The sequence below is a fragment of the Manacus candei genome, unplaced genomic scaffold (assembly GCF_025592945.1).
Source record: "Manacus candei isolate 608988 ecotype Guabito, Panama unplaced genomic scaffold, ASM2559294v1 h1tg000082l, whole genome shotgun sequence".
NCBI lineage: Eukaryota > Metazoa > Chordata > Aves > Passeriformes > Pipridae > Manacus > Manacus candei.
This window is the reverse complement of record NW_026138130.1, coordinates 4,475,485-4,499,976: the sequence shown is the minus strand read 5'-3', so window position 1 is coordinate 4,499,976 and position 24,492 is coordinate 4,475,485. Positions and strand designations below refer to the sequence as shown.

General features: G+C 42.8%; 1 protein-coding gene and 1 long non-coding RNA gene across 2 annotated transcripts in view; one reads left to right on the top strand and one right to left on the bottom strand.

The window, feature by feature from the left end:
• LOC127481812 (uncharacterized) overlaps window positions 1-1,441 on the bottom strand; it is a 59,660-nt gene extending 58,219 nt beyond the window's left edge. The window contains exon 1 of the long non-coding RNA XR_007908328.1: window positions 1,143-1,441. This is a non-coding gene — a long non-coding RNA (uncharacterized LOC127481812). The remainder of the gene's footprint in view (window positions 1-1,142) is intronic.
• A 281-nt stretch (window positions 1,442-1,722) lies between these two features.
• The window catches only part of CACNA2D2 (calcium voltage-gated channel auxiliary subunit alpha2delta 2), a 238,878-nt gene continuing 216,108 nt past the window's right edge, over window positions 1,723-24,492 (top strand). The window contains exons 1-3 of the mRNA XM_051811399.1: window positions 1,723-1,812; window positions 4,158-4,313; window positions 24,165-24,263. Of these exons, the coding sequence (XP_051667359.1) occupies window positions 4,267-4,313; window positions 24,165-24,263 (146 nt within the window). The 5' untranslated portion in view covers window positions 1,723-1,812; window positions 4,158-4,266. The remainder of the gene's footprint in view (window positions 1,813-4,157; window positions 4,314-24,164; window positions 24,264-24,492) is intronic.

The window sequence follows — 24,492 nt, the reverse complement described above, 5'->3', positions numbered from 1 at the left end:
AATGGGCTTATCCTTTCAGATATTCCCATCTCCTGTATTTTGCTCAGAAGTTTCACCTCTGAACATAAAAAGCAGGAATTGTCTACCTCTTACTATTATTATTATTATTATTATTATTGTTACTGATCAGAAGAATAACTTAATTCTGAAAACCATCTTGATATATCCTCGTTATATATTAACTACTTCATGCCTACCTTGTGTTACTGCATTGTGATGAAGTTACACCCTGGAATATAAGCCCAGGGGGCACAAAGGTACCTTGGTTTCATTCCTGCCTTTGCTGGTTGTGAAGCAGACAGCAATTAGCTAACAGCAGTTGCTCTTCCAGGAGCTTTGCTGACATCATCTCCAATGCCAGGGAACAAACAAAGCTCTTTTTGCAGGATAAAAAGCACAACATGCATTGAGGTTGTTGTTGTTAAACAAAAATAACCAAGCTAATTTCAGCTCCATTTAAAAGCATGGGAAATAATCATTGCTCAGTGAATGGGAAAAGGAAAAAAATCAGTACAGAGAGAAATCATTTGCAGGGTCGTGAGAGACTTCTACAAGACATGAGTAGTGAAACTATTTTTAATCTTACTCAACAGTGCCATTTAAATATCTACAGCTCCCTAGTACAAGGGTTTGGGAATCTCTCAATTTAAGAATTTCTATATATGTATATTTTTTCTCACCTTCATATCTTATCTAATAAACATTTACAGTTAAATAAAATCATCATTTATAAAGCCTTGTTTGACCAAGTGACTTATTCTCCTCAGTTAATTTAGCCCCACTGAGAATGGCAGATCACCACCACACTAGGGGCTGTACATTCAGAGAGGAAGAGATGTTGCTGATTTAACTAGTGTAGTAAAAATGTTGCAGATGTGCAAGTGAGGCACAGATAAATTAACAGACTTGCTCCAGTTTGTCCAGAGTGCCAATCAGAGAGAAGGGAATGAGGCCACAGTCACTGAGCCACTGTCCAATGCCTTAACCACAAACCCATTGTTTTTAAAAGACTTTGATCTTAATCACACTGGAACAAGCCCAGAACTACTTTACCGTCCCAGTTCAGCATCCCTGGAGATACCATAGTAACCCTAAAGATCATTTTGCTCAGAACATTCAGCATCCTGCTGACCACAGCCTACCTCATTCATTTTCCTCCTGGTCATGACATTTCCCATCTGCCGGCCTCCAGAACAGCTTTCTCAGGAGCAGAGTGCTGGGATTTCTCAGTGCCCCTGCATTCCAAACAGCAACACTGCTCACAAGCAGGTACTCGCCCTGAGCTCCAGGTGCACGAACGGGCCTCTCTGGACCTCCCACCTGCACCACAAAGCAAGAGTTAGACCCAAACCCTCCAGCAGTACGGAACAGAGCGTGGCTTTGGGCACCAGAGCTACAGGAACACCCTCAGACAGGGTAGGGGGCACAGAGCGACTGAGTTGTCTACAGGGAGCTGTGATCACTGCCCCGTTTCCAAGGCAGAAGCAGCTGCCCCTCAGGAGAGGCGGGCTGGGCTCGGTTCTTCCCTCAGGCAGACTCCTGCCCCTCCCCTTTCAAAGGCCCTGACCCGACACTTGCCAGCCAGGTCTCTACTCCTTCTCCACACACCGAACCCACCTGAGGACACGGGGCTGCTGTTCCAGAGCCCACTCCGACAGTGCTCGCTGCTCTTCCAAAGCCCGCCCCTGGCTGTGCTCGCTGCTCTTCCAAAGCCCATCCCTGACTGTTTCCTGACCTTCCCTGACCCTTCGTCCTCCCAGCACTGCCACAAAACTCGGACGAGCCTGACCAGCTCCCCTTCTGTCACCCCAGGTACCTCCGCAGCCTCCATTTTCTCTTCGGGTGGTTCCTGGGCAGCTGCTCTTCACGGGACGGAGACCTGCTCACCTCAGAACTCCTGCTCCGAGAAACTACCGCACCTGCAGCCTCAGGGCTCTCCCGTTTCCAGGGCTTTTCCCTCACGGTTTCGGGACTGAGGTGCTTTTAGGGGGCTGTTCACCTCAGGGCTCTGTTCCCCTCACGGTGCTGAGGCTTTCTCGCCGTCTCTGAGGGGGCTGCTCCCCTCACGGTGCCGAGACCCTCTCCCGCTCTCTGAGGGGGCTGATCCCCTCACGGTGCTGAGGCTTTCTCGCCGTCTCTGAGGGGCTGATCCCCTCACGGTGCTGCTCCCCTCACGGTGCTGCTCTCCCCCACTCCAAGGGCCATTACTCCCTCATGTCAGGCTGCCGGCGAGGGAAAAGCAGCCCTGGGGAGAGATGAGGTGTGCGGCCTGAGCAGGGAATGCATAGGGAAAATGACCAAGTGTTTGTGTAATCTGATGCAAATTGATGCATATTTATGCAAATGTGTGTTAAGTAGATTCTACTGATGCTCCGTTTTCAAATATTGGTAGGTATGTGGTAATACCTATAACACACACTTAAAACTCCCCTGCAAGCCTCAGTGACCCTGTTGGTGTTTTACTGCACACCAACACGGACAAGGCGCTTTTACCTAAGTTTGAAAAGTACCTGCAACTGTTTTTAAGGCTTTAATGGGGATGTTGGGGGTATTTGATCAAGTGTTCTGGCTAAATTCCAGTGAGTATAATTATATCCCGTCTACCTACTCCAGCTCTCCCACCTGGTAAAATGTTTTTCTGTTTTCTTCTGGTGTGAGTTGTTAAATATCTACTGTTACCCCAGACACTAATACCTGGGTTAGCTGTTCCCCATGTCAGGAATGTGCCAGTACTCCCAGCCAGAGCTGGGAATGTTTCAGGGAGCCTGTGTTTCCCATCTCTGTGACTTAAAGGGAAGCGGAAGGGTCAATTAGATGCTGGCAATTTTAATTCTGGTGATGAGCATTCTCCAGCTTCAGCCTTGCCTTGTCAAGTTGCCCAAAGTCTTTTTTAATTTGCAGGAGAGTTTATGTTGTAAGCCTACAAATGTTGGTGAAACTGATTTGTAGCTCAATATATATATAATAACACCTGCATATATGAATGTATGGAAAGTGACTCTGTAACCAGATAATCAATGGATGTTGTTAAGTTCCTGAATTAAGGTTGAGACAGAATTAAAGTGGTAAGGAAAAGCTCTGAAATGATTGTTGTGCTAAATATATGCCTTGAAAAACGCAGTGGAATTGATTCAAGTATCCCTTCAGAGCTGGGATGGATAGGTACTGATATTCAGAAAGTATCAGGAGGTGGATGTGGCAGAGAACCACAAAAGTCCTGACCAGCTGTTGTTGAAGGTGGCATCAGCAGAGCACAGCCACTTGTAAACTGAAGAGAACCTCTGTGTTGTCTCATCAACTGAAGTTTGAATAAATTGTAAACAATATTGAGTTGAGGGATTTGATTCAGAGTTTCAGAGCAAATATTAAATAGCCTAGAATGTGGAGTGTGTGCCACATTTGATATTCATAAGAGTGTTTTTCTATGTGCATTAATTTAGTCATATAATGAGTGACTAAAATCTTCCTTTTCCCCAAAAGCACTTTTAAAAATTGCTCCTAAATTTCCAGATATTCCTATGTGCTCTCTAAAAGGAAATAAAAATGCAATTAGAGGGAATGCTAATTTCCTCAGGACTAGAACACACAGGAGGATGGATCACAGCTCTGTGTCTGCTCCCAGTCTGTTCGGTGGGTCTGGGCAAATCAGCTCTTCATGCTTGTTTTCCTTTTCGTAAAATAGAGATAATGTCTCTAACCTTTTGTAAGGCATTTTAAGACTTAATGGTGAAAAGTGTTGTAGAACTGTTAGGTACTATTAAGGGTGTTGAGAATTTTCATTTAGAATTAAAAGAGATAAGCATTTAGACATTAGAAATTAGGGCTGTACTGATAGCTTCAAATCCTGTGTCAAGCACTGTTTTCTTTTTCAGAATGGCTTTCATAGTAAACCATTCTGATGGTGTGTCTGCAGTGTGTGAATTGCAGTTATGTTTTCCAAGAAAAAACAGTAAATTAGTCTTTGTTTCTGTGAGTTTCTTTGCTGCTTTCAGGAGATCCACTTTGGGTTATTTTCCTTGGGGAACAATTTAAATTACTTTTTTTGTTCATTATAGATTTCATCTGCATCTTTTCATTATATAAGACGTTCTTCTAATTCAGAGATTTTTGCAATCAGCAACTAATTTAGTATTTTTAAAAATCACTTTTTTTTCCAGCTTTTGAACTTTTTTACCCTGAAAACATGTTTAAAGGACCCAGAATCCACCTTTTCCATCTGACCAGTTCTCTCCTGTGTAATGGCAGTACAGAAACCCAGAGATCAGCATGGATTACCACGGGGGAAAGAGGGCTAATTTTCCTGCCTTCACTAGGTAAGTGGAAATTTCTGATTAGACCTACAGTACTTTCTTGGCAACTGAGTCAGGATTTGATGTACGTTATTTAATGAATAGTCATAGGTATTGACTCTTCTCACAGTTTTCACACAGAACTGCAGAGTCATGTAGGTTAGAAAAGACCTTTGAGACCATCGAGTCCAACCTTTGACTGATCGTCACCTTGTCAACTAAACCAGAGCACTGAGTGCCACGTCCACTGTTTCTTGACCACCTCCAAGGGATGGTGACTCCACCATCTCCCAGGGCAGCCCATTCCAATGCAAGAGAACCCTTTCAGTAATGAAATTCTTCCTGATGTCCAACCTGAACCTCCCCTGGCGCAGGTTGAGGCCATTTCCTCTCGTGCTGTCACGTGCTACCTGGGAGAAGAGCCCGACCCCCACCTGGCTACAACCTCCTTTCAGGCAGTAGTTTTAGAGAGTGAGAAGGTCCCTCCTGAGCCTCCTTTTCTCCAGGCTGAGCTCCCCCAGCTCCCTCAGCTGCTCCTCACAGGACCTGCTCTCCAGACCCTTCCCCAGCTCCATTCCCTTCTCTGAACTTGCTCCAGCCCCTCAATGTGTTTCTTGCAGTGAGGGGTCCAAAACTGAACCCAGGATTTGAGGTGCAGCCTCTCCAGTGTCAAGTAAAGAGGGACAATCACTTCCCTGGTCCTGCTGGCCACACTATTTCTGATACACTTCAGGATGTCATTGGCCTTCTTGCCCACCTGGGCACACACCAGCTCATATGTAGCTGTTGACCAGCACCCCCAGGTCCTTTTCTGCTGGGCTGCTTTCCAGCCACTCTGCTCCCCGGCCTGTAGCACTGCAAGGAGTTGTTGTTACCAAAGTGCATTTTATTATGTCTGGAAATATTTAATGTTTTTCTTAAATTGTTATAATCTGGAGTCATTTGAACCTCAGCTTTTATGTTTTAAGAGGGTGTATTTCTAAACTTGATGATAGCAAAATGAGAAACTTGCAGACGTGTTCAGCATGTGCCATTAGACCCTGGAAGTCAGAAAGGGCTATAAAGAAGCTGTGGTAGATTTTACAACAAATGGAGTTGGTCTCCTGGAATAGAACAGTAAATTCGTTATTGGTGCTGAGCGGTGTAGTTGTCTTCTCTGCCTTTGTGCTGAGAAGTCAGCAGGAACTGCAGCATTCCCTGGCATCCTCTTGGATGCTGTGGCCTCCTCAGACTCCTGCCCAGGGATTCTCACTCGAAGGCTGACAGGCAACTTGAATGCTGCTAAGATAATTTTGCTGTTTCTTCACTGGAATAATTTTCACAGTGACAAAAATACTCTTGCAAAAGTCACATTCTTTTCTGAGATTTGTCTTGGATTACTGCAATGATATGCAACATATTAAAAGGATTTGCCTTGTATTGTGATTGGCCTCCATCCTGGCCAACACAGCAGGATTTGAGCTTGGTTCTCTGGAATTAACAACTGTGAGCTGCTCTGGTGTGAGCTTCAGGCTCTAGCAAGCCCATATTCTCTGTGGCAGGGCACAGAGGGATTTTATAGCAATTGCTCACCCCTAGGTTACTCCGTCACACTCTGTTTCCTCCTTTCCCCACAGGTTTGCTCCTTACATATTCCCAAGTATTTACTCATGGAACAGTGTTGCCCTGGGGTGTCATCCGTGACATTTGGGTTTGCTGTAATAGGGGAATGGTTCATTTCATAGGTTTGTCCTTTCAAGAGCTTAGGAATGTCCATGACATGAGTCTGTCAATCAGTAGAAGAGAACACCACTGCCATGGTGATGCTCTGTGGGATTGCACTTGGAGAACCTCTGTGACTCCAGTTCCTGGGCCCGTTCTGTTACATTACCTTGTGCAAATCACTGCATCTCCATCTGTAGCCTAACACACCAGAACATTTGGCATGGGCCCCAAAGAAAAGCAATCATCTCCATAAATCTTTTGGTCTGTCTGCTTTCTGAAGGCATATCCCTCATGGGGTAGAATTAGGAAGTGATTATCATATCCACATAAATCCACTGGCCTTGGCTCTGCATCCAGCTCACATCCAAAGTCCCTTGTTGGGGGCACAGCTTCATGGTATATGGGGGGGTGTTCTGTGCACTTTTCAGCTGCAGTAAGCACATACTGAATTCTCTGGGTCATATTCTTCCTTGTCCTAGTACAGCTCGCTCCGTAATCTCCCAGCCTGGTTTTGTCTGTTTGTAAAATCCATTGTGTCCCTACTCTGCTGTGGAATGCACTGGATAGACCTAGATAGAGAGGCTAGTAATGATCTCTATTTTACTCACCTCCAGGGGCCTGGGAGAGTTAATGTCTGCACAGTGCCTTAGCAAGTGTAAAAGTGCTTAGCTTCATTATATATTGATTTATGTGCAAGAAAACTAAACGAATAATAAAACATGCAATGTACTTAAAATGGACTGTAAGGCAGAGGGAGGATCTTAAATCTAACCTTAAAATGTGGTGCAAGTCATGTGAATGAATAGAGTTAGGTGGGCTTCCCACCAAATACAGCACAAATGGGGAAAGGCCCTATATTTGGAAATAGCACAGGGCCCAGAGGGGACTTTGTCTAGATGAGAATTCCCGTGTGGCAACAGAGACACGAATTAAATTAGAACGTATATGAGAGCTCTGGGCCAGATTCATCTCCTCACTGCAGCAAAGTAAACCAGAGGAACACCAGCAAGTCACTGATGGAACACCAGTGAGAGCAAGAGGAGGATCAATCCACAGGTAATAAGGGCAGCATCAGTGCCTGCCTAGGGTTTCATCCTGTGCTTTGTCCTAATTATGAGCAGTTTAATGGCATGCTAAAATACAAAACAGATTTATGAGCCGTTGCCATCTCCCTCTGCATTGTTATACAGCTGACTCAACAGTACTCTTACTCCTTGGCTAGAAGGTCAACTCAGGTTTTACTGAGCTAGGGCTTGGGCTTGGACTCAGAGACGTGCTGCCTTACTGAATGCTGCTGCTAGGATAAATGCTAAACTGAAGTTCCATCTGCTCTCCCCATGTCCTGTCCAGATGGATATTTAAGATCCCACAGCACACCTTGGATAGAGGATAACTTCATATATCTAGCCAGTATTCTTCCTTCATTACAAAAGACTCAGACCAGCTTGTATTTCAAGTCAGCAGAATTACTTCTATTTTTTCTTGTGAAAGCATTATCTTTCCAGACTGGAAATGCTGAATCTGAAATGGGAAAGGAGTAATGTGTAAAATGAAAGAGGCAATGTTGATCATTGAAGAAAATAAGGACAAAACAAAATTATGAGATTACTGTGGGCTGTTGCTTGAAGTATTTTCACTGAGTGCAGTGTACCTATAACACTGCACTGCCTTCTGGGGACAGAAAATGAAATTATGCAAAAAGCAGATGATGAGCCACAAGATTTCCTGGATTCTCTTCTGAGTGTTGCCCCTAATAGACTGTAGGTAAATCCTTTTTTCATGACCTATAGATAGCAATAGTAGTAATTTCCTGTTTTTCAGCCTGGCTGTGAAACTTGACCCGCCACTGTTAACAAAACGTTTTGACATTCTCCTGGAAAGAGGGATGGGCTCAGCTTCACTCTGAGTTGCTGATTGCCACGAAGTAGAAGGATGTCTCAAGAGACAGATCAGATGATGCTTCTCTTGTTTCTTATATATTTCCTCACCCCCACCCAAAGCAAGTAGTTCTCTTGTAGACCTTTAATTCTATGCTTGGCAAAAATCACAATCACTTTCTAGTGAAACCTTATTGTTCAGCTTTCTTCATCAACATGTGCAGCTTTCAGAGTGCTTTCAGCACTTGTATTTCAGAGGAATGCTGCAGATTTGCTTTGCTCTCTGTTTTCATTGCAGCAGCTTTTTTCAGAGCAAAATTCTCACTCGCCTTAAGCAGGAATTTTCTGGAAGAGTTAAGTCAAGACTCGCAGTAACCCATCTGAGAGGAGCTTGCTCGTGCTCCTCCAAGAACAGAGACCATGCCACTGCTGACTGCATTAGCACTGTGTACCTTGGGGCTTGGATCAGGAAATTTGTTAGTGAATTTCTGAGCCTCCACCAGAGAAGGAGCTGGTTGGATAGGTTTGACAGAGTAACTTCTGCCCTTATATTATCCATACATTGTCACAGAGAAACTTCACAGTCATGACAACAAAACCACTTGGTGATAAGATTTTCTCAGTTCTTCTGCACTGCTGGGATACAGGTATGAAATCAGCAGGCAGGCAGAGGGTAAAAGAGCCTCTTTTACAGAATCACAGAATCAACTAGGTTGGAACAGACCTCTGAGATCATGGAGCCTTACCTCTGTCTTTTCATGGAACATCAGGTGTGCACCATAGTGTTTGATACCCCCAACAGACTTACATCCACATCTATCCCATGTTTCATTTGGGCTCAAGGCTAACTCACAATATGGTTATTTTAGGGGCAGTGGGGGAAAGGTAGATGTGGGCATGACATCCACAGCCCTCTGGATCCAGTGCCTGAAATCTCACGTGTCTGCCGGCCCTTGATCTGGCTGATAGACTGTAGCAACACTGCTTCTCTTGGCATCAGCAGCTCCTGCTCATTGCCAAAGCCTGAGTTCTGCAAACAGATCTCATCCTGGCATATGTTATATTGCCATACAGGCAACACTGTTCTAACTGATTAATAACAAGCAGCTTGATAGGATTTGGGGAGGCACTGGAGTAATTAGTAAGATAAGGCCAGGTTTCTTTGTGCTGCACTTTCACGGATGACAAACGCTTTCTCCCTGAAGAGTTTCACTGATAAATCTGTCTATAACAATAATAATAATAATAACAATAATAATAATAATAATAATAATAGCTTTTTTTCTAAAATGCAAGTTAAATATTCCTCTAGGGAATAAAAGGAAAAGAATAGTTCAAGCCCTGGTACTGATGGGAGGCCAGAAGAATGGAAGAGGAAAGGAAGCTCCTTTCCACCTGCTGACAGCGAGGTTTGGGATTTCATCTCTAAACAGCCAGCATGGTTCATCTTGGCAGGGCTGGCCTTTGAGTGCTTGAAGCCTGGGATGTCTGTGCATCCCAGGGCACAGTGTGCTGATTTCCCCTGGCAAGACAGTGAGGTGGGTTGGTGTTTAAAATTGGGCCCTTCTCTGGGAATCAACAGCATACAGACTGTATGGGGCAAGTTTCAGCTTCCACATAGCTGGCTGTTTAGCTGCTTGTGGCAGTGGGATCATAAATACTGAATATTTCTTATTCATCTTCTCAACAAGCATAGTTTCTGTTAGCTGCAGTGGGAAATTAGGAGTGTGGGTTTGACTCACACAGAATAAGTGACCAGGTATCAAAACTAAAATAAAAAAAAAAAAAAAAAAAAGAAGAGTAAAAGGCTACAAATGTTGCTGAAGTGACAAGTGTTCATTTACTAAAAATACCTTTTAATTTTGCTGGAACTTTTAAAATAATCTAATTTATGTGGAACATTCCTCACTAATTGAAGCTGTCTCTTTTTTTATTAAATAGAAAGGTTACAAAAAAGTATATTGACGTTTTGAGAGTGATTCTTCTCAGGAGCACATTGACTGTTATGAATAGGATTTCACATGATGCAAGCCCCTAAATGCCAACAGTGATATGAGGAAACCTGCAGATTCTTGTAATTGTAAATGCAATAGGCAAGGCTTTGGGCTATTGCAGCCCCTTTCTGGAGATCATTGTTATAAAGCTCAAAGTGTTGTTTAGCCCTTGGTGTTCTCATTTATTTCCACAGCTTTTTCTGAAAGCACAAGTTTGAAAAATGGAAGTCTTTCAAGAATAATCACTCTCTAAACACTTAATGCTGCTGTGACAGCACTGTCTATCACTCAAGATTTAACTTTGGAAATCCACATAACACAGAGGAAAAAAAACCTTTTCCAATTAGCTGAGACTGGAGGCAGATTAGTTCTCGACTGCAGCATTGAGAGATGCTGGGGTGTATATTAATGGACCACAGGAGCTGATTTCTGACCATAATTCTGACTGCATTGGGTGGTGCATAAAATGGAAACAGCAGCTCTCCTGCTGAGAGGTGCAGGACCAGCTAGTTAATGTGAGCTACCCTTGGGTGTATCTCGTAGGTCTCAGTGATCTACAAACCTGTCAAGTGCAAAATATATCATCCTCACTCTTTTATATGGATGGGGAGGTTGAGGTGTGGAAAGGTTAATAGATTGCCCAAGGTCATGCTGTTCTTTTGGCAGGCCTCAGAATAGCACCCATGCCTCTGCCTCTAGTTTTATGGACATGTGCACGTGTTCAGGTCTCAGCCAAAAAGTCTGTTGAACAAACTTTTCCCCTTTTTTCAGTCTTTGGGACCTGATTGACACACGCCTTCGTGATCACTGGTGTTGCAAAATTAACAGGCTTTAGAACCTTTTGTAATGTACTTGTCTTTATTAGAGCAAAGAGATGGTTTTCCCCAGTCAGCACAATTTGGATGTTTAGATCCATGGTGTAGCAGGGCTTGTAGCAGTTCTTGTATCAGGAGTTTAATGTCACTTTGTTCAGATCTGTAGCACAGACTTCTATCACTGGAGCTAACAGGGTGCATTGTTACACTGCTACATGCCATGTGATGCTGACATTAAAGGATGCAGAATAAAGCAATAACCAGATGCACACTGTCAGGGAGTTTCCTGGCTGGCAATAGATGATGCAGGAGGGATGAGTTTGGTTTCAGGTCTGTGCTGTAGTTCCCTTGCTCTTGGCAAGTTGTCTCTCGAGCTCTCACTCTCCCCCAGCTTTTCTATTGATTTCTTTTTTCACTCCGTCCATCAACAAGCAAAGTTCCATCAGTTCCAACTCACTCTTCTAAGTTTCCATCTCCTTTTCTTTTAGTTTATAGTCACCCTGTGCTGTCTTTCCCTCAGAGCCTTTTTTTGATCCTAAAACCTCATCTTCTGTCACCTACTTGGCCCATAACCTGACTTCTTCCCTCTGCACTCCCATCAAGTCCTGGGATCCTTCCATTCTCTCTGTGCCTTTTTAGCTCTCCACTCTAACTCTTCATAGATAAGTCCCTCCTATTACCCTACTATATTTTGTCCTGAAAATGGCAAAATTTTCATTCACAGTGTCATATGTGGGAGAAAGCTGAGCAACCACAATGGTGGGCATTGCTGCTGGTAGTGCATATTTATATTTCATTTAGGCACAAAAATATTCCTTGAGAAGAATGAGATCTAAAGATTACAGGACATTAAATAACTGAAAAACTTAATCTGATGATAAGGAAATAGAAGATGGATTGAATAAGAGGCAAATGCTGTAGGGGAAAAAACAAACAAAGGCAATAAACAAACCACAGCATGATGCAGGCAGATTGAATGCCACCCTTGTGCAGTCCTATCCAAACCCTTCAAAGAATCATATCCTGGGTCCCTTCCTATGGAACAGACAGATATTCCTTGGTTTCTTCCAGATCATGCTTCTAATTGCTCTGTGACTGCTGTTCTGAGATTTTGGAGGGTTATATTCTACGTCAGTATTTTGTGGTCAAGGGACATAAAGAACGAGATGGGGTCTGACCAAAGCACCAAGTTCTGGGAACTCTCTTATTCTAACTCAGCCCTGAAACAGAATCTTCTTGTATCCTGGACTAATGACCCAGAGTCAATGTCTTCAGCTCCTTCAGGGTTCTGAGGCAGAGAGAGCTGATCAAACTGCTGCAGAGGGGTGTTGCACCAGGACTCATCTGTGTTAAGTGGGATGACACTACAGCTTTGGCTTCTCCTGCTGATTTTGATAGGAAAGGTAGTTAGTTATATTTTGCACCTCTGCTTGCTTCCAAGAAGCTATTGCACTGCTGAGCAAAGATGAGCCTGCAGTCACTGTACCTACTGTGTTGCTTTTTTTAGGAGTACTACATTAGAGCCTTGGTGACCAGAGAAAAAATAGGGCAGAGCTGAAACAGTTCCAGGGAAAGGAAGCATCACGGAGGAGATAATAGCAAAGCAAAGCATAGATTCGAGCTTCTGTATGTCTCAAACTACTGTTTTAACTACTGGCCAGATTCCCATGCACTCTGAAGCCTCTTTTTTCTTAGGAATGCAGGAAGAAGGATTGAATTAAATTATTGGCTGTCAGGAGGAGAATATAAGCCACTAGGCCACTGATACTTTGGGTTTGGTTTCTTTTTTTTTTTTTCTGGCTGAAGTCATAAGCAGTTTTATACTCATGAAAGATGTGGGTAATACACTTCAGATAGTTTATTGAGTGGATATAAATAACATAAACTCCATAAGTTCTGCTTGTATAAAACTGGAGACCAACTCAAACTGCACAAGGACCAGTGTGCTTTCCTTAGTTTCCTGAAATAGAAAACATCAGGAAGGATGCCAGATCAAAGAGAATTTTTGGGTGTGAATTCTGATTACTGCAGACTGAATTACAATATATGTCACACAAAACCATTCAAGCAGTGCAGTTTTCATTAAATTGTTTGTAGATGGATCTGGTGAGAGTGGACAGGAACATCCAGATATTTTTTTACTCATCTCTGAGATAGGGAAACCCACTTTTAAATACTTTATTTTACATAATTAACAGCACTTGTACTGGCTTTCAGTATTGCAGTTTCTCACACCACCTGTGCAGCATTTGCCTATTTCTTTTTGCTTCAAGTTACTACTTGAGATTTAATTGCAGCACTCAATCTATGGACAGAATACAGAGGCAGGTATTGAGGAATATTCAGGTTGGTTCTCACTAGAAAAAGGAACAGTCTCCTTCCCAGTACCAGGGATGCACTCAGAAGCAACAGACTGAATAACAGACTGATGCTCCTTCAATTCCAAGGAGAATAAAAGAAGAGCAGAGTTGCCAGGAAAAGTAACTGTAATAAATACTGAAAGGATAAAAGTATAGTCTAAGGTCAGAACATTAGTATTTGAGCAGTGTGGATCCTATTGACAATATCTTATAGCAGATATTATGCATGTCAAAATTGCCAGCTGATTATAAATATTGGCTTCTAACTGCTGTCCAAAGCTAATATGTTCAAACCAACCTTAAATAAGTACCAGTTAGAACCAATGACTGGAGAGGATTAGGCTTATTCCTGCTTTGGGGCAGTGCTAGATGATCTCTCAAGTTCTCTTCCAGTTCTACTTTTCAAGACCCAAGAATGTCAGTGACTTTACAAAGGGAACTTTCTTGAGTTTTTAGAGCAGTGAAGATGGCATAATATTATTTGCCTTTCCCAGGGCTATAACGAGAAGCTAAGTCAAGTAGTATCATCAAGCCTTGCTATTCAAATAATGTTTGAGCTCTGAATTTCCCCAGCTTGGGTTAAAAATGGCAAATTCCCATTTCTTCAGGTTTGCCTTCTGTATTATGAAACTATCCAGTTCAGGTGGCTGCATGGGAACCCTGGAGACAAGGAAATTCTTTTTTTCCATAACAGAATCTCCAGATACCACAAAAAATACAACAAAAATTGCCACCACTGTCGGTGCATAAAGCAAATCTCTTGAGATCCCTGTTAGTGAAGTATTACAGAGGTGTATGGGTTTGTATCTAACATCTACCAAGGGACTGGGAGGATTTTGGCACATCAGACTTTGCTTCACAGTTAATCAAGTGGTCTGAACACAGTGTGTGTCTGTGGAGGTGCTCTGAGCACTCTCCTGCACAGGTTTAAGGCAGACTTACTTAGGCCAGTATTCCCCTGTGAAGGCAGGTAAAACTGGGGAGGATTGAACCCCAAAACTGAGGTACATTACCCCTCACTGTAGCAGTTTTTAACGCTGCCAGGAGAGGTGGCCCAGAAGAGGGACATGAAAGTTGCACTCCAGCTGAGATCTTTCTCATGTCATTCCTCCATGCATACATTGGTTTTCTTCAGACTTCCATACCCCAGGCTGCAGCACTACAGGTCTCCCTGCTTCCTGCCAAGCCTTGTCCCATAGCCAGGTCCCACGTGCCTGCCTCCCTGCAGGCCATGTTCCTGGAGGAAGCCCTGGACAAACTAATATAATAATTGCCAAAGAACAGATAATTTCCCAACAGTTCAGGAGAGAGAGCAGTAATGAGACCTGTTAATGGCTGTTTGACTGGAATTTCATCAGGGAAGTGGGAGAGAAGGAGACTGATTGATCTGAGCTAATTTGCAGACGTGGCCAGCTGTTGTCTATGGGCTGCATCTTCACAGAGTGAGGTGTCTCCATGCCTTGGAGACAACCCCAACAGGAGCTTTGCACCTTCACCTCCGCCTGGTGAGTCACATCCAGGCAGACAGTGCATACTGGGACTTGGGCTTTTTTCAGAATGAGCATCCCTGCCCAGCTTTAAGCAAATCTCTTCATTCATCACCAGCACTGCTCCTCAGACAGCAGAGCAGTGTGCAGCCTGCTCTTGTCAGCTGTTCAGAAATGTACAATTTTGAAAGTACAGTTACCGATAAAAACTCCATAACCAAGAATATGCAGAAAGATGTCATAACCCCTTTGGAGGGAACCTGTGGGAAGTTTATTGGTACAAGAAAGATCAATATCTGAGAGACAGAAACTGAGTATAGTTGTCTTAAGGAGGATGGTGATGATGACTAAATAAACAAGCACAAACATGTACAACAGATGAAGGTGTCACTGGCTTTTCATTACTGCTGTTCAGGAACACCAGTTGGGATCAGGATGCTCTGAACTCAGCTCTGCAGGCTGTCCTTGCCCTGATGAGTTTACAAGCTGAGAAATCAGGTTCATGCTGACTATGTTTAAAAAATGTGGACCTAATAAATTACCAGGTTCAAATAATTTGCATTCCAGTGGGGTAAGGGAGTTCCCAACTTGCCAGATGCTGTCACCAAATTCTTCCTTCCTGCAGCATCAGTACTGGGTGTAAGCCCAGTCTCTTTATGCCATCTGCAACAGAATATTTGCATTTCTTGAGTGGCAGGAGGATTTTTTCGTCATCAGGCACTTCTGCCTTCTAACTGTGCTAATAAGCACACTGTCTGCAATGTGGAACATTTTAGGGACACAGTAGAGGAGGGGCAGCAGACCAGCCAGTGTGAGTTTACACTCACACTGTTCTGTGTTGCTAGCAACTTGTTCATGTTAGAATATATCTCATGTTAACCCAGCTTAAACCAAAAAATGTTATCAACCATGTAAGCATCAATAGCTTCAATATTGGACAACATTATGAGGACTAACTCTAAACATTAGGACCACGGTTTCAAACGAGGGTGGCAGCATTCACTGAATACAAACATTCCTGATTTACTCTCCTGCGAGAGGAGAGCTGAGCCCTGTTGAGCTTATTATAAAAGACAGTTTGATGGAATAGACTGAAATATCAAGATTTATAAATAAAGGAAGAACAAGAAAACTGTACATAAAACAGCCCAGACCAAACTAACATAATTACTCTCTATGGTGAGGTCAGCAAGAGAGCTGGTTAAATGACTGTGGATGGCATTTCTATCTGTTTAGACCTCTGAAAGCTGTTGATAAAAATCTCCTTTCAAAGTGTTGTTTAGTCTCCATAACCTTTAATTTGGAGTAGGAGCATGCATGCCCAGCATTGAGCACGAATGCCCTGTCTCCTATAAGGATGAGCCATGCTTATATAAGCCACAAACCTGGGTAGGATTTAGGAACAGATCAGTCTCCCTGGTAGATGTGCATCTCTGTAGAGCTGCCAGCTGAGAGTGGGACATAGTAGACCTCCAGTTCGTTTCCAGTTGCCTAAAACATCCTCTCAGATGGAAATTACTTTCATACCAAAATTAACCTGGGCTACTTTCAGACCAATATCTTAAAGGCGTGCAGATTTTCTACTACCCTTTGAATCATCCAGTGCCCCAACAGGGAACTTTAATGCCAGTGCAGCATCTGCTGTGGAATATTTATATTCAGGGCTTCCTGTGAGAAGCTCTGGATGGATGTGATTATTGAATGTGTTGGAAAAGGGACAGTTTACTGCCTGGGTTTTATTTCCAGCTATTTTGTATTTCTATGCAAGGAGCTTATATGCCATGTTGTAAACGGCTGGTTTTCTTGTATGATGTCTCTTTTTTTTCCTCATTCTCTTAATGGGCTTCTCGCTAAAACTGACGTTTCAGCAGCATTCCCATTATTAGTTATGATGCCAGCAAATGGAGGTCTCAGTAGTGGGTGAAATTTAAATTAGTTTTGAAGAGCATTCAAATAATTCAGCGCTTTACTTTCATTTGGTAGCTCAGCTTGCAGAGTGTATGATTTAGTTATTCACATTTTAGTTACTGTGTTGATGTTGTTTAGCAAAGATCTTGTTTTGCCTGGGACCCAGCTACAGCTCTCAGCCAGTCTAATGTTGTTTACTGTAGCTACCAGGAAAATAATGGTTTGTTCTCTGGGTTCCCGTTTGATGTTATAAGCCAAGTCACACCAGCTAGTGCAGGAATCATTTCCATTTTACTTTACACTGCTCACATGAAAAACATCTAGCAGTGGAAAAGAACCTGTTTCTGAGCATAAATGATAGGTGTACTTTGCTCTGTTGGGAGTTTGTAGTAGTAGAGTGTCTCAGATGGGGCTTTACTTTTTATTCCAAAGAGCTATCCTGAACCACAGTGATTGATTTGAAACAGGATACAAAAGACTAAGCCGTCAAAATCTGTGTTGTGAAAGAAATCTGGAAAGTTTATGTCTTTCCCATGGACATATTCAGTTGTCCTGGGAAAAATCCTGACTGTGAAGAAGTTTTTGTAACTGAGGCTTCTATGAATCTTGGTGAGTATCTCCTAATAAAGAATAAGCTTAGTAGTAAATATTAGCATTGTCTAGAGGCATCAGCATTCTAAGTTTGTATTTCCAGATGTCAACAGTAACTCTGTGCATTAATTTCATCAGCTGGAAAATGAAGACATGTATTATCATTATCCCAGGCCAACCTGGGACAAGTTCCACTCAGATGCTGGCTTTGGCAGACCCAGTTGGCTCCCATCCGTTCCACATCTGCCTCAGATGTGTGCCAGGGGTTTCATCCAAGACCCTGCACAGGCGAGGCAGCAGGTTCTGTTCCTCTGACTGGTGACCCGAGTGCATGAGCAGGGTAATTTCTCCTCATAAGCAGATGCCATCACAACACAGGGTAGTGCCATCCCATGGTGCTGGCATGGCATGATGACATTAACTCATGCCGTGGCTGAGCTGTTTATCACGATGGGGCAGTATCTCAGGAGCGGGTCCAGTTGTCTCCATGTGTACATTATGTCCTTCTGTCAGGTTTGCCATTCACCTGGATAGGGATATTAGATTATACCCTCTGTTGTACACATGGGAAGCACAGAGTGAAAATAATTGGGCCCAAATGATCTGGTTGCTCACCTTGGCATTCAGTGTATCCTCTTATCTGAACAGAAGTTTGAAACAGAAAAATTAAATACCATGGGCCTGATTACTCTTTTATGTGTGTGTAAATCAGTGAATTCAGCAATAGGTAAAGCATCTGTCTGCAAGAGCAGAATCCCACTCCTGAAACACTGCAAAGATAGGTTTTAACCTTTACATTAGCACAAAGGATATCCCAAGCTATAAATAGGATGCATTTCATTTTTGCCCAATAGCCTAATTAAGAGCTAACTCATACTTGAGGAGAAAAGGAAGCAATTTGATTTACGGTACCTCATGTGATTAAATCACCAGAGAAGGGAAAGAAGGATTTGAGATGGAAGGGGGGAGTTTTAAAACATATCATTTGTGAAGAATGGAATCTCTTTCTTCTTACAACCCTTTTGCCCCTGTGCTCATAGCTTAAAGAGGATTCACTGACTTTTATTTATTTGACTAAACTACTGATTTTTCATCTTGCAGGGTGGCTTCAAAATCCAATGTGAACTTTTTAAGGCACCTAATGATCCATTCTATTATCCCCCAGGACAACGCTAGTTCCAGTGATTTCATGGGGAACTGATTCGGAAAATACCCTTTTTCTCTTTGCAGTCCTCTCGGCCCCTGAATCATGTTGATGTCTGGATACCTCTTTTCTTTGCAGCAGTACAGTGGCAGCACAGTCAGCAAACAGACCTGGGGTGAGGGTTGATTGGGGAACAGACTCACACTGTGTGTAGCCCAAACAAGGTACCTACAGAACAGCTCAGTTTCTATGCCAAAGATGAGACCTCATTGTCAGGTGGTTTTAAAAGCACAGGATTCCTGGCCCTTCTATCTAAGCATATAATACTGCCATTTTTTTTTTTAAAAAAAAAACCCTCTTATTGATTTTCATTTTGGGATAAACATACTTTCAAACTTAGATAGACTTGGGAAACTGTAAGCCAATACCAAGAGAAAGTATGATGGGGCTTAGAAAATAGAGTGTTCCCAGATATTTTGTTGAACTAAGAAAGAGGCAGTCCAGGATGTGATAAAGTATTGCAAACTTTGGCCATCAGCTTCAGTTTCCCACACGTGCACCTTCTTTCATGAATCGTGCCACATCATGGCAATGAGGTTTTCCATCTGTGCATCTCAGTGCTTTGGAGGTGTCTAAACATTTTACTGACTGGAAAATTGTGGTGCTAAACCTTAAGCAAGGGATTTGCTCAAGGAAACACAGATAATTTCTGATATAATTAGGGCTAGAAATAAAGTCTCCTGATACTCTTAGCTTAACCACTAGACCTATTATCTCTCATAGCCTAGTGTAGAGAAAATACCACAGCAGAACTGCTGCACCCATTCTTCCTAAAACAGCACTGCCAGAGCCTGATCCTATTCTGCACCTATCTGGAGTATCTGTTCCAGGTCCTTCTCTACAGGATCAAGGACAGAATGGAATTTGAAATACTTTTTCTTTTTCAAACCCTGATTTTCTTCTCTTTACTGCACTACATGCCAAAGGGAGCTCAGGCTGGTTTGAAGGCAAAAATATGTCAATCACACTGAAAACTCCACTGCTTTCCTGAACCCCAGGCAGGATAGGATATTGCTGCCCCATTGCAGGAATGATTTGGCACATGGCACAGGAAAAGGGTCTGGATTCTGCAAAAAAAGACTGCCACCAGAGCAGAAAACCCTACAGCCTTCACTAAACTATCAATCTGGCAACTTCAAGGACTGTGCAAAACAAGTGGTTGCCTCAGCCCAGAAGTGGCTGCTTTGGCAAGGCGAGAGATATCAAGAAAGAAAATAATTAGCTGTCTAAAGGAAAGCAGTAAATATATTCTCACCTGAATGCTTATTTGTTGTTTCCAATTTTTCCACGTCCATGACCTTTACTTTCCTTGCTGGCATCATTACTTCATTTTGCCCGTGTCCAGCACGCAGGCACCGCCGTCACTTTGATGCATGGGTGGTGTTACACCGTGGCTGTGGGTGGCGTGAGCCCTGCACAGGGAAGGTGTGATGGGGCCAGGCTCCATTTTCTGTGCATATCACTGGAGTGCTTCTCTTGCAGCAACAGGGTGGCACCCACTGAAAGGTGGAATGGGTTTGGGGGGCAGGAGGAGCAGTTGGGATGGTGAAACATGGAATACATTCACCAGTGTGTGTTAATAACCTGTAGCTGGCTTTATTTTTTCGTGTCTCTTTTACACCCCCCTTACCCCGGGCAGGGAAGGGCCTGATTCACCCCTGTTCTCACTGGCCTTTGTGCTGCACTTGACACTTCTGTCCTGCCATGCACTTGCTGCATTAAGCCCATGGGCATGCATGAATCATGAGCTACCTTGGCCATAATTCAGGGAGCTGTGGCAGATGCCTGTCTTCTGGAAAAATGTCACAGCCACCCACAGCTCACAGAAGAATTGACCTTGGGAGATGCACGTGATTGCACCAGAGATGTGCAGTGCATCTCCTCCAGCTGTAATGATGTCCAGCACCTCCTTGGGAGGACACCCCTCTTGGTAAGCACCTCTTTGTGGGCTCCTTGTTTAGCCCACATTACAAGGTGTGCTTCAGAGGTGATCTGACCAGTTTTCAGTTTTCTCCTTGGAATATTAACATGGAATATCATGACAATATGTTGTTGCTGCCCAGTGAGCTGCACACACACATCCTTTAGCTTGGAAGCGAGGTGCTCCTTGATCTCTTTTTGATTTTTCAATGCTTGCTGTATCTTCCTGCTTGTGCTGTAACACTAACTGGGATGAACAGGCCAGAGATATTTTCCTGTCGTTTTGGAATAGCCTGATTGGTAGCACTGAGAAGATCAAAATGACACATGAAGACAGAGCCTCTTGCTTTAAAGAAGTATTTCAAATGTGGGAACAGAGAGGAGAGGAGAAATGTAATGTTGGGGAGGAGAGAGAAAAAAGGAGAGAGAATTTGGCTTGGTAGAGTCCTTTAGATTGCAGGAAGGATCCAGGGGATTTGAGGGAAGACAGCACTGTCACCTCATCTTTGGACTAAAGAGCTCAGTAGGGCAGGTGAGAAAAGAGAAAGAAAGATGAGTAATTGGATGGTGGATGCAGAGGGTGAGGATACAGAGCTACAGAGGAAAAGAGGAAGAAAAGAGTACCTTAAATAGCAAAGAATTCACAAAATTTAGTTAGTATCACAATATCAGGAGGATTATACTGCTCTGACTTCTCCAGGATAAGCAGCACTGTGGATTTGGATCCTTCAAACACTGGATGTTTAGGGGCCACCTGTATATGGCCAGAAAAGAAGGCCATGGTCATGTCAGAGTATGTCAGCAGTACTAAAATATGCATGGTGAGAAAGAAAGCAAGCTGGCTTGTACAGAGGGAACAGCTGTGCAGGAACTGTCTTTGTAGCACTGTAGAGAACCACCAAGACCTCTGCTTGGGAATGCAAAGAGTCTGGTTTGTAAACCCATGAACAGAGGCATGTTCTGATTTAGGGCTACTGCAGTTCTGCCTTGATGCTTACCACTTCCACCTCGAGGGGAAAAAAACAAGTGCCAGAATGATTTAAAGACAGAATATCAACCCACACTGCTGCAGGCCTGCTTTCCACATTTTGTTGCTTTTATAGTTTTAGCTCTTGTTCCAAGAGAAGGACTTCTGTGTGTGTGTGTGTCTGTGTGCGTGTTTCCTTCCAAAATTCACACATGAAATCAATGACTGAAATTCTTAAGAAAGACATTAGTAGAAATTTTCAGAAGCTTGTGAAGCATAATATCTCTCTTACCTTCCCCCCATCAGTAAGGCAGCACTTTGTAGGGAGAATTTTCTAGTCTAACTTGATTTTTTGTGCCGCTTTTCTTTCAGTCGTTTTCATTCCAGCCAAATGCAGAAGGGGGAAGACAATCTGGAATATGAGGCACACCTCTTCAGAATTGCAAGACCTTTGTTCAGCCCCTCCTTTGCTACAAATGTTTGATGTTAGGAAAATCTCTTCAGGTGCCCCATATCTCAGCTTTCGAACTGTAATGTGGGAATTACACTTCCCGTTCTCTCGGAAGTGGTGGGAAGACAAATCTGTTAGAGACTGGGAGATGCTCAGACGTTGTGGTGTGGAGATGAACGTTAGGCAGATATGCAAACTGAAGGCCTCCAGGTCCCTGTCCATGGATTTTATTCAGACCCCTCTGTCTGACAAAGAAGTATCACATTCACAACCCCAAGGGAGGAGACACAGGTCCTGATTTCTGAGTGGGTCTTTAAACCGATGTGGAAGCCTAAGATGAAGGCTGTGGCGTGACAGTGAAAGAATTTTGCTTTCTGGGCAAAGAAGCACAGAGCAGTGCCAATGTCTTTATTTGAAAAACTCCCTGAGACATTGCTAAAACAGATTTTCTGTGAAATCTGTTGCATTCACAACTACAGACTGTTATGATCTAGCACGAAAGTTTTTATAGCTCCTCAAGTATAATAGAGGAATCCCAGGCTCAGGCCTATAAAACCTTTTATAGAAAAGCCCTCCTTTACAGATCTCCTATGTATAATTCCCAAAAATCAGCAGCTATTTCTATATCAATTGGGGTTTTAAACGTTGTGGGGGACTGTTGGTGATACTGTTCTGAACACAGTAATACCTCTTTGATGAATGGTTTATTTTTTTTTTTATCCTTAAAACTGAAACCTAATTAAAAAATTGTTTAGGGGGAAAATTTGGAAATGCATGGGTGAAGCTTAAATAATTACCAGTCACAGGTTTAATTCCAGAGCCAAGTGCTTTTTTTTTTATAACGTGCTTCTTTATTCTGTCTCCCAGCCATGTTGCAGCGTGCTCTTTGCTGTTTTACAAGCTGTAACATACAATGATGGTCATTACTATTCATAGATTCATAGAATTTAAGATTGTAAAGGATGATAAGATGATCTAATCCGACCTCCTGCTTAGCAAAAACCAGACATTTCATCCAGTTACCCTCATATTGAGCCCAGTAACTTGTGTTTGACAAAATTGGATCTTCTGGAGAGACATCTACTCTTGATGTGAGGAATTCAAAAGGCAAATAATTCCGGGATAGTCCTTCCAGTATTTAATCATCCTTACAGTTAGAAACCCCTCAGTTCTGCAGCTTGTTTCTAATTTGAATTTTCTGGCTTTAAATTCCGGCCATTGGTTCTTATAATATGTCTTTTTCCACTAGATTAAGAAGCCCTTTAAAACCCACTGTGTTCTCATGATAAAGGTACTTATATGATCTAATCAAATCACCTTTAGGTCTTCTTCTGAATTTAATAATAAGAAAAATGTATTTATTTTGTAAAAGCACTTACAGGCCCCAATCACAGACCAAGGCCCTGGGTAACTGACAGTTTTTAGGAAACTGGGGTTCATTTATTCTCTGTCACAGATTTCTGGTGTGTCCTTGGTCATGTCACTCAGCTCCCTTGTTTCTTGGGTGCTCAACCTACAAGATTATATATATATTTATATATACCACAGGTGTATATTTCTCCACTGTAAAGTGCTGGGGGGAACAGTGAAAGCACTTAACAAGATGGCAATCCTAAATCATTGTCCAACTAAATGAAAAAAAACCCACCTCATGTTAGATATGGGTCAAGGTTGAGTGTCTGCTGTACTGAACTCTGAAACAAGTGCTGATTGCTGTTGTGCAGTAACCATGTTTTAAATTAAAGCAATAGTGAGGTGTGACTACATTAGGTAACTGAGTGCAATGCTGTGTGACTTGATAGGATGCTGACTTCAGCTATTTCACCCTGCACAAGTATCATTTGGATCCCAAAGATAAATGATTCAATGACAGATAACTTGGACTTGAGCTAAAATGACTGACTGAATGCTTGCATTTTTATTTTTTGTCACACCAGGTCTGTACCTTGAGCACAGGTATAGGTAAAAGCTGGAAGAAAATAGTGTTTTCAGCTCTCCCAGCAGCCTCCAAAGCGATGGTGTGACTATAACCCATTTTACATACTGGCCTGTCAGCCCTTTGGCAATGAGCCTAGGTCTTCACAGAGCTGGAAAAGTTTACAGTTCTGGATAGGACTTTGCATCCCTGTACTGAAGGCAAAAACAAAAACAAAAAAGAAATTGTTAAGTCAACAGGCAAATTCCAATTACACTTCCAGAGCTGGCTTCCAGTTATGCTCAAGGCCTCTATAAATGGGAATATCACCCAGAGAGATTGTGAGACTTGCCAGTTTGAGATGGAGTGCATGTACTTCATAGACTGTCTAGAAAACTAGTACCAAATGATAACATTGAAGGAATTAATTCCAGTTGTGGACTCAGACCAAGCCTCTGCCTTGGCATAACATCACTTTGGGCAAAGAACCTGGATGCTCCTCTAAATGTATGATCTATGGACTCTGTAATGTCAGGGCAGCACAGGCCCTGGAAATGCCAGTAAGTGCCCCTTGGTGACAGGTGGGAACAGATTTTGGAACAGCTTTTATGTCATCCCTGTGCTGTTTCTCTTTCCTGTCCACGGTGGAATCCTCAGGACAACTCTTTGCTCTTCCTTGCAGGTTCTTATTTGCTCTGGCTCAAAATCTCTGCAAACACCAGTTGTGCTGTTTCCTCACTCCTTGGGCTTTTAAACACGATGTGGCTCTCCGTGACTTGTGGTAAGTACAACAGTTACTTCTTGTGTTTTTATTAATGTTAAGTGCATTCTTTTCTCCTCTTTCTTAAACACTGACATCTGGCAGCAAGCAACTCTATACATCATTAGCTGAGGAGCTCAGGTTTAAGAACCCAGAATAAGAACAAACCTCTGAAGTCAGGATGTGTAATAGCTGTTATCATTTGCTCACTCTTAATTACCTCTTCCCCTTATTTGTCTCTCTTTAATGG